The following is a 10,196-nucleotide window of genomic DNA, read 5'->3' on the forward strand; positions in this document are numbered from 1 at the left end:
ACTGCCTCTCGTCTGCACTTGGTGGACCTGGCCGAACGCACTGTTTCAGTCTGCAGTTGGTAAGCCTGGCCAATCAGACTGCATCTCGTCTGCACTTGCTGGGCCTGGCCGAACGCACTGCTTCTCGTCTGCACTTGGTGGGCCTGGCCGAACGCATTGAAACTCGTCTGCACTTGAACGCACTGCCTCACGACTGCAACTTGATGGGCTTTTAGTGACAGCACTGCCCCACGACTGTACAAGATGTGCCCGGCCGATCGCACTGACCCACGTCTGAACTTGATGGGCCCGGCCGAACGCACTGCACCATGACTGCACTTGATGGTCCCGGCCGAACGCACCACCCCACAACTGCACTTGATGGGCCCGGCCGAACGCACTGCCCCATGACTGCACCTGATGGGCCTGGCCGAACGCACTGCCTCTCGTATGCACTTGATAGGCCTGACCGAACGCGCTGCCTCTCGTCTGCACTTGAGGGGCCTGACCGAACGCGCTGCCTCTCGTCTGCACTTGAGGGGCCTGACCGAACGCGCTGCCTCTCTTCTGCACATGGTGGGCCTGTCCAAACGCACTGCCTCTCGTCTGCACTTGGTGGGCCTGGCCGAACTCACTGCCTCCCGACTGCACTTGGTGGGCATTGCCGAACGCACTTCCTCACGTCTGCACTTGGTGGAGCTGGCCGAACGCACTGCCTCTCGTCTGCACTTGGTGGGCCTGGCCGAACGCACTGCCTCTCATCTGCGCTTGTTGCGACTGGGTGAACGCACTGCCTCTCGTCTGCACTTGGTGGGGACGGCCGAACGCACTGCCTCTCGTCTGCACTTGGTGGGCCCTGCCGAACGCACTGCCTCTCGTCTGCACTTGGTGGGACCGGCCGAACGCACTGCCTTTCGTCTGCACTTGGTGGTCCCGGCCAAACGCACTGCCACTCGTCTGCACTTGGTGGGCCTGGCCGAACGCACTGTCTCTCGTCTGCACTTGGTGGGCCTGGCCGATCGCACTGCCTCTCGTCTGCAATTGTTGGGCCTGGGTGAACGCACTGCTTCATGTCTGCACTAGATGGGCCTGGCCGAACGCACTGGCTTTGAGTGCACTTGATCCGACATGCTGACAGCACTGCCTCACGTCTGAACCTTATGTGCCTTGCCGACAGCACTGCCTCACGTCTGAACCTGTTGTGCCTTGACGACAGCACCGCCTTACGTCTGAACTTGATGTGCATTGCCGACAGCACTGCCTTGCGTCTGAACCTGAGGTGCCTTGCCGACTGCACTGCCTCACGTTTACACCTGATGGGCCTGGCCGAAAGCACTGCCTCTCGTCTGCACCTGATGGGACTTTCCAAGTGCACTGCCTCTCGTCTGCACCTGATGGGCCTGGCCGAACGCACTGCCTCTCGTCTGCACCTGATGGGCCTGGCCGATCGCACTGCCTCTCATCTCTACTTGATGTGCCTGGATGAACGCGCTGCCTCTCGTATGAACTTGATAGGGCTGGCCGAACGCGCCGCCTCTCGTCTGCACTTGATACTGCTGGCCGAACGCACTGCCTCTCGTCTGCACTTGAGGGGCCTGACCGAACGCGCTGCCTCTCGTCTGGACCTGATGGGCCTGGCCGAACGCAATGCCTCTCGTCTGAACCTGATGGGCCTGGCCGAACGCACTGCCTATCATCTGCACCTGATGGGCCTGGCCAAACGCACTGCCTCTCGTCTGCACTTGGTGGGCCTGGCCGAACGCACTGCCTATCGTCTGCACCTGATGGGCCTGGCCGAACGCACTGCCTCTCGTCTGCACTCAGTGGGCCTGGCCGAACGCACTGCCACTCGTCTGCACTTGGTGGGCCTGGCCGAACGCACTGCCTCACGACTGCACCTTGATGGGCTTTAGTGACAGCACTGCCCCACGACTGTACAAGATGTGCCCGTCCGATCGCACTGACCCACGACTGCACTTGATGGGCCCGGCCGAACGCACTGCACCATGACTGCACTTGATGGTCCCGGCCGAACGCACTGACCCACGACTGCACTTGATGGACCCGGCCGAACTCACCACCCCACGACTGCACTTGATGGGCCCGGCCGAACGCACTGCCCCACAACTGCACCTGATGGGCCCGGCCGAACACACTGCCTCTCATCTTCACTTGATGGGAACGGAAGAACGCACTATCACTCGTCTGCACTTGATGGGCCTGGCCGAACTCACTGCTTCTCGTCTACACTTGATGGGCCTGGCCGAATGCGCTGCCTCTCGTCTGCACTTGATAGGGCTGGCCGAACGCGCTGCCTCTCGTCTGCACTTGATAGGGCTGGCCGAACGCGCTGCCTCTCGTCTGCACTTGATAGGGCTGGCCGAACGCTCTGCCTCTCGTCTGCACTTGATAGGGCTGGCCGAACGAGCTGCCTCTAGTCTGCACTTGAGGGGCCTAACCGAACGCGCTCACTCTCGTCTGCACCTGATGGGCCTAACCGAACGCGCTCACTCTCGTCTGCACCTGATGGGCCTTGCTGAATGCGCTGCGTCTCGTCTGCACCTGATGGGCTTGGCCAAACACACTAACTCACGAATGCACCTGATGGGCTTTGCCGACAGCACTGCCTCACGACAATACCTGATGTGCCCGACCGAACGCACTGCCCAACACTGCACTTGATGTGCCTGGCCGAACGCACTGCCTCTCGTCTGCACTCGATGGGCCTGGCCGAACGCACTGCCTCTCGTCTGCACTCGATGGGAATGGCCGAACGCACTGCCTCTCGTCTGCCCTCGATGGGCCTGGTCGAATGCACTGCCTCTATTCTGCACTCGATGGGCCTGGTCGAACGTACTGCCTCTCGTCAGCACTTGATGGGCCTGTCCAAACGCACTGCCTCTCGTCTGCACTTGGTGGGACTGGCCGAACGCACTGCCTCCCGACTGCACTTGGTGGGCCTGGCCGAGCGCACTGCCTCCCGACTGCACTTGGTGGGCATGCCAAACGCACTGCCTCACGTCTGCACTTGGTGGGCCTGGACGAACGCACTGACTCTCGTCTGCACTTGGTGGGCCTGGCCGAACGCACTGCTTCTCGTCTGCACTTGGTGTGCCTGGCCGAACGCACTGCATCTCGTCTGCACTTGGTGGACCTGGTCGAAAGCACTGCCTCTCGTCAGCACTTGATGGGCCTGTCCAAACGCACTGCCTCTCGTCTGCACTTGGTGGGCCTGGCCGAACGCACTGCCTCCCGACTGCACTTGGTGGGCCTGGCCGAACGCACTGCCTCTCGACTGCACTTGGTGGGCATGGCCAAACGCACTGCCTCACGTCTGCACTTGGTGGGCCTGGACGAACGCACTGACTCTCGTCTGCACTTGGTGGGCCTGGCCGAACGCACTGCTTCTCATCTGCACTTGGTGTGCCTGGCCGAACGCACTGCTTCTCGTCTGCACTTGGTGGGCCTGGCCGAACGCACTGCCTCACGTCTGCACTTGCTGGGAATGGACGAACGCACTGCCTCCCGTCTGCACTTGGTGGGAATGGACGAACGCACTGCCTCCCGTCTGCACTTGGTGGGCCTGGCCTAATGCACTGCCTCTCGTCTGCACTTATTGGGCCCGGCCGAACGCACTGCCTCTCGTCTGCACTTGGTGTGCCCGGCCGAACGCACTGTCTCTCGTCTGCACTTGGTAGGCCTGGCCGATCGCACTGCCTCTCGTCTGCACTTGATGGGCCTTGGTGAATGCACTGCCTCTCGTCTTCACTTGATGGGCCTTTGTGAACGCACTGCCTCTCGTCAGCACTTGATGGGCCTGTCCAAACGCACTGCCTCTCGTCTGCACTTGGTGGGCATGGCCGAACGCACTGCCTCTCGTCTGCACTTTGTGGGCCCGGCCGAACGCACTGCATCTCGGCCGCACATGATGGGCCCAGCCGAACACACTGCATCTCGGCCGCTCCTGATGGGCCCGGCCGAACGCACCGCCTTCCGGCCGCACTTTATGTGCATGGCCGACAGCACAGCCTAACGGGCTGGCTGACATCGTTGCCCTACAACCGCACCTGATGGGCTAAGTGGACAGTAATGTGTTATGACTGCACCAGATGTGCTTGGTGGACCCCACTGCATTACAACTGAACCTGTCCCCCTGCAGATTCGGTGGTAAGTATAGACCCACAGTATTTCTGCCTGTCGTAAGATTCGAATAAAAGGAGTCTCACCTGTTTTAGCTTTTAATGTGATGGTTCCCATTGTGGTTTGACCTCCATTTTTCCAAATTCAGCAGAACTTCATGTCTTTTGGGGAAGGACACCTCACGTGGTGCACCTTGAGTCCTCTGTGCCCCAAGACCTTGGCACACTTTATTGTCTTGGTGTCGTCGCTGCACGCTCCATCCTTCATTTTGGACATACACACCTGTTGGATTGTACGTAACGCCCTTAGTGTGTCACCATCTGCACCCACAATCATTATGGACTACCCATGGCATCCAAAATCTAGCACGGTAACCAGCCTGTTTTGGTGTGTTCGTCATGTACCCTCTAAGTTGTAGCCCCCTAACATCATACTGACGATGCCTTAGCTGACACCTCCCCACGTAACCCAAAGGGTAGATGCTCGTCTCCCTTGGGCATCAGTACTCCCTACTCCCGGCAACGGCCATCCTGCCAGGTGGCCTTTGCTGTGGCTGGATGACGCAAATGGAGAGAGCCCCTGGTCGCAGTGGGTGGCATCAGTGCGGATGCCCCTCAATGAAGAGGGTGAAGTTTCAGTCCGCTGGGCGAATGACCGCCAACATCTCTAAACGTTGTAAGACAGAATTTAATGCTGTGACATATAACCCCAAATCGTTAGATTCCCTATCCACGCCATGGGAGATATACAGGGCTGCGGACAGACATTAGCCAGATTCACCGCAATACCTTGTGTCCAGCAGAACCAATGGGGGTTCGTTTTTGGGGACTAAGCCTCTCACCCCGTGTGGGTTCGGGGGTAAGTATAGGCCCGCGGTATTCCTGCCTGTCGTAAGAGGCGACTGAAAGGAGTCTCAAAAGTTTCGGCCCTATGTGATGGTCTGCTCTCGGGTTTGACCTCCAATTTTCAAAATTTCCGTTGTTAGTGCGTGCCATTTGGGAAGGACGCCTTACGTGGAGTTTTTCTATTGGTCCATCGTGCAACACAATCTTGCATGCTATCTATTGTTGTGTGGTGGGATTTACACCCAGTGTCTTCTGGGTTGCCTCCTTCTCGTCTTGTGCGCAATCCCCTTCTTAGCGCCCATGACAACTGTGGACCATTTCAACACCTAAAATCCAGCACGGTAGTTAGTCCGTTGTGGTGGGGTCGTCATGTACCCTCTTGGTGGTAGCCCCCTGAGCACGCAGGGATCGCACTGCAGATGCCAGAGCCATTTCCTCTCCATGCATGCCAAGGAGTATGTGCCCATTTTGTCAGGGGCACGGGGACTCCAGTCAATGGGATATCGGCCAGGTACCCGTTGCTTTGGCTGGGTGGCGTCCTTGGGGAGAGCCCTTGTTCGGAGTAGGTGGCGTCTGGGCGGATGTGGCGTAATGAAGCGCAATAAATCACACTAAGCAGGTGGTCGCACGGTCACCAGCGTCTCTAAGCGATACAGAGTTGACTTTGATGCTGCACAATACGACCCTCAGTCGTTCCCCTCATTGGCTACGCCGTGGGAGGGACGCAGATCTAGTGCCAAGCCGGAGCCTTACGTACCACAATACCTTGTGTGCAGCAGGACTGATGGAGACTCCTTTCTTATGACAAAGCCTCTGTTTTTTGTGGAACATGTGGAGGATAAGTTGGGGAAAGTGGTGGGGTTGTCTAAAATGAGGAATGGGTCCATCCTGCTCAAGACGTCCTCCTCAGCCCAGTCACGGGCGTTGCTCTTGTGTGATAAGCTGGGTTACGTCCCTGTTACCGTCAGTCCCCACAGTAGCTTAAATATGGTCCAAGGGATTATTTACCATCGTGACCTATTGTTACAATCCGACGACGAGCTGAGAGCAGACTCGGAATGACGTGGTGTGCATTTTGTCCGTCGTGTACATAGAGGACCCAAGACTAACAGGGTGGCTACCGGTGCCTTTATCTTGGCCTTCGAGGGTGCTGTATTGCCAGAGAAAGTCAAGGTAATGGTTTACCGTTGTGACGTCAAGCCAAACGTCCCTCCCGCGATGTGGTGCTTCCAGTGCTTGAAGTTTGGGCATATGTCCTCCCGTTGCCCATCCAGCGCCACATGTCGAGATTGACGCCCCTCTCGTCCAGATTCTCCATGTGTGCCTCCGCCTGTATGTGCCAACTGTGGGGAACACCACTCTCCATGCTCGGTGGACTGCCCTGTTCTTCATAAGGTGCGGAAAATAATGGAATTTAAGACCCTGGACCGGCTTACTTGGGGGGAGTCAAAACTGAAATTTGAAAGGTTGCATACTGTGCCTCTTCGAACTTCTCATGCTGCAGCCACATTATCGTCGCCCTCGCGGGCGGCTGTTGTCGCTTCTCCTGTGCTGCCTTCAGTGGGCACTTCTGGCCGTGCATCTCTGTGTGCGCCCCCCCCCCCCCCCCCCAGTGTCTGTGGGCAAGCCTTCCTCTGTTGCCCCCTTAGCAGTTGGGGCAAACCATCTTCTGTCACTGCCCCTGCACATACTTCAGGAGTGACATCTGCTCAAAAACCGGGGGGCTCGATCCCTCCCCCGACTTCTCCGAAGGCGTTGCCTCTGCTGGTTCCTCTCTCGCGGAAGGGGTCCTTCGGGGCTCTCCCTTCCTTCGCTTCTTCTCCTACCCAGCCGGATGTCAGCCAGTGGCTGAAGGTTTCGGCACCTGCTGGTCGTAGGGCTTCTGTGTCGTCGTCAGCCTCCGCCGCTCCTTCAGAGAAGCTCTCCCATCCTTCTAACCCAAAGGACAGATACGAGAAGAAGGAACGGAATGTGTACAAGAAGAAGGACGTTCTGGTGGTTTCAATACTGCCTGCTGTACATAGTTCTGGCTCTGGGGATGAGGTGGAGATCCTCGCCTGTGCCGCAGATCTCGCCCTCACAGAACCGTCTGGGGCCTTTCCTATGGACGCAGCTGACGCTCCCCCAGTGGCAGCCGTTGGCTCTGAGGCGCCGTCTGCCTCTTAGTCGCCTTCACGCCCTCCCAGTCCCTTCCTGCTTCCATTCTCCAGTGGAATTGCGGCGGTAATTTCCGCCACCTGCCTGAGCTCCGGATGCTTCTAAGTGTTTCCCCTGTTCTCTGCATTGCCGTGCAGGAAACTTGGTTTCCAGCAATGCGGACCCCCGCCCTTCGCAGTGTCGGGGATACTATAAAACTGCGTGGCCTGTCTTAGAGGCAGTCGCTGTCAGGGTAGAGATGTCGCCAGCTATTACCGTTTGCTCTGTTTTCATTCCTCTGGATGGGGAGCTCCCACAACATGGCTCAACTCCCAGCCACCATTGCTGCTTCTGGGCGATTTCAATGCCCACAAGCCTCCATGGGGTGGGACTGTCTCCGATGACCGCGGTCGTACCGTGGAGAATGTGTTGGCTCAGCTCGACCTTAGCCTCTTGAACACTGGTGCTCCCAGGCATTTCAGTATGGCCCGTGGCTCATTCTCGGCCATCGATCTCTCTCTTTGCAGCCCCAGACTTATCCCATCCCTCCACTGGGGAGTGCATCCTGACCTGTGTGGTAGTGACCATTTTCCCATCTATTTGTCACTGCCCCAGTGTCATTCTTCTGGGTGCATGCCCCACTGGGCTCTCAACAGGGCTGACTGGCTGGCTTTCACTTCCACTGCCACCATTTCTTCTCCCCCACATGGTGACATTGACGAGGTGGTCCGTGTCTTGACCACTTCAATCATTTCTGTGGCTGAGGCTGCCATCCCCCGCTCTTCTGGACTCCTTCTGAGGATGGCTGTCCCGCGATGGTCGCCGGAGATTGCTGACGCTAATCGCGACCGTAGGCAGGCTCTCCAGCGTCATAAGCGGCACCCGTCTCTGGAGGCCCTCATCGCATTTAAGAGGCTACGTGCCTTGGCCCGTCGTCTTATTGCCCGGTGTAAGCAGGAGTGCTGGGAGAGGTATCTCTCATCCTTGGGCTCCTGTGTTTCCCCCTCGCTCGTGTGGTCCTGCATCCGGCCGATTTATGGCTACCAGACCCCTCTGGGTGTCAATGGAATCTCCCTGGACGGCGCTGTCTGCACGAACGCTGCCGCCATTGCTGACCACCTTGCCGCACACTTTGCTACCAGCTCTGCGACTGCAACTTACCTCCTTGCCTTTCGCTCATAAAGGAGCGAGCCAAGCGAACGCCATTATCCTTCTGCGCCCATCGTTCTGAAAAATAAAATGCTCCTTTCAGCGAGAGGGAATTCCTCGCTGCCCTCAACGATTGCCCTGATACAGCACCAGGACCAGATCGCATCTACGCGCAGATGCTGAAGCATCTCTCCAGGGACTGCCAGAGACACATCCTCACCATCTTTAACCGCATTTGGAGCGAGGGCGTGTTTCCATCGCAATGGCGAGAGGGTGTTATTGTCCCCATCTTGAAGCCCGGTGCGGACCCTCTGGCGGTGGACAGCTTTTGTCCCATTACCCTCACCAACCTTTTGTGCAAATTTCTCGAACGTATGGTGGGGCAGCGTTTCTGTTGGGTCATTGAGTCATGCGGTCTCCTCACTCCATCCCAGGATGTCTTCCGTCGGGGCCGTTCTGCTGCAGACAATTTGGTGCAGCTGCAATCTGCTATCCGTATGGCCTTTGCCCGCCGTCAGCATCTCACTGCTGTATTTTTTTATCAGCGGAAGGCATATGACACCACATGGAGGCATCACATCCTTGATACATTGCATGAGTGGGGTCTTCGTGGTCAGCTCCCAGCTTTTCTTCAAAACTTTTTATTGCGCCACTCTTTCCGGGTGCGAGTCAGTGCCGCCTCTAGTTCATCTTATATACAGGAAAATGGGTTCCATGGGTCCCGCAGGGCTCGGTGTTGAGTGTCTCCGTATTTCTAGTGTCTATTAATGGTCTGGCTGCAGCCGTGGGGTCGTCAGTGTCTCCTACTTTGTATGCCAATTACTTCTGCATCTCATTTAGTACAACGACTACAGGAGTCGCCGAACGCGGGCTCCAAGTAGCCGTTCGCAAGGCAGCATCATGGGCTCTGACTCATGGTTTTCAGTTCTCAGCAAACAAGACTAGAGTTATGCACTACTGCAGTCGTCGGTCGGTCCACCCTCCTCCTGAACTTTACCTCGATGGCCACCTGTTTGAAGTGGTGGACACTAGCCGCTTCTTAGGACTCGTCTTTGATGCCTCGCTCACACGGGTTCCTCATATTAATCAGCTGAAGCAAAAGTGCTGGCGGCACCTCAACGCCCTCCGCTGCCTGAGCCACGTAACTTGGGGTGCAGATTGCTGCACACTATTGCGATTGTACAGACCCTTTGAGCAGTCCAGGCTTGATTATGGGAGCCTGATCCATGGGTCTGCATCATCCTCAGTGTTGACGTTGTTTGACCCCATACACCACTGTGGGGTTCGGCTTGCAACTGGCGCTTTCCGTATGAGCCCAGTGGATAGTCTACTGGTGGAGGCTGGGGTTCCCCCGCTGCGTATTTGCCGCCACCAAATGCTCGCCGACTATGCTGTCCACGTGAATTGCTCGCCGGGCCATCCCAATCATTGCCTGCTTTTCACTACCATGGTCCTTCCTCTGCCCGAATGGCGACCTAGGTCTGGGCTTTCCATTGCTGTTAGCGTCCAGTCCATGCTCTCAGAACTGGGGTCATTCTCTCTTCTGCCTCCCTTCCGGGTCCATGCACCCACGCCTCCCTGGTGTATGCCCCTGCCGTCCGTCCGCCTGGACTTGGCAGGAGGACCCAAGGACTCGGTCCCGCCTGTGGCCCTCCGTCGCCATTTTCTTGCGCTCCTCGCCTCATTTTCAGGCCGAGAGACTGTCTACTCTGATGGTTCCCTGGTTGATGGTCGTACTGCCTACGCTTTTGCTCACGCTGCCCATGTTGAACAGCGCTCCTTGCCAGCTGGCTGCAGTATTTTTACTGCAGAGCTGGTTTCCATTGGCGCGCTCTTGAGCATATGCGTTCATGCTCAGGTACGTCCATTGTCATCTGCAGTGACACTCTGAGCAGCCTCCAGACTATCGACTGCTGCTATACCTCTTCTCCTCTGGTATCCTTTATT

At 57.4% G+C, this 10,196-nt stretch overlaps 2 protein-coding genes across 2 annotated transcripts; both read right to left on the reverse strand.

The window, feature by feature from the left end:
- Window positions 1-610: 610 nt before the first annotated feature.
- On the reverse strand, window positions 611-1,225 carry LOC126301097 (uncharacterized). Its single transcript, XM_049991687.1, has one exon. The coding sequence runs from the start codon at window positions 1,223-1,225 to the stop codon at window positions 611-613; it is 615 nt and encodes a 204-aa protein (XP_049847644.1).
- A 1,261-nt stretch (window positions 1,226-2,486) lies between these two features.
- LOC126301098 (polysialoglycoprotein-like) lies at window positions 2,487-3,932 on the reverse strand. Its single transcript, XM_049991688.1, has one exon. It carries the CDS (start codon window positions 3,930-3,932, stop codon window positions 2,487-2,489), a length of 1,446 nt encoding a protein of 481 aa, XP_049847645.1.
- Window positions 3,933-10,196: the final 6,264 nt, after the last annotated feature.

This window comes from Schistocerca gregaria, unplaced genomic scaffold (assembly GCF_023897955.1).
Source record: "Schistocerca gregaria isolate iqSchGreg1 unplaced genomic scaffold, iqSchGreg1.2 ptg000008l, whole genome shotgun sequence".
NCBI classification, from domain to species: domain Eukaryota; kingdom Metazoa; phylum Arthropoda; class Insecta; order Orthoptera; family Acrididae; genus Schistocerca; species Schistocerca gregaria.

Coding starts and splice junctions, on each gene's coding strand:
- LOC126301097 (XM_049991687.1), bottom strand. CDS start 1,225: ATGCACATCAAGTTCAGACGTAAGGCGGTGCTGTCGTCAAGGCACAAC.
- LOC126301098 (XM_049991688.1), bottom strand. CDS start 3,932: ATGCAGTGTGTTCGGCTGGGCCCATCATGTGCGGCCGAGATGCAGTGC.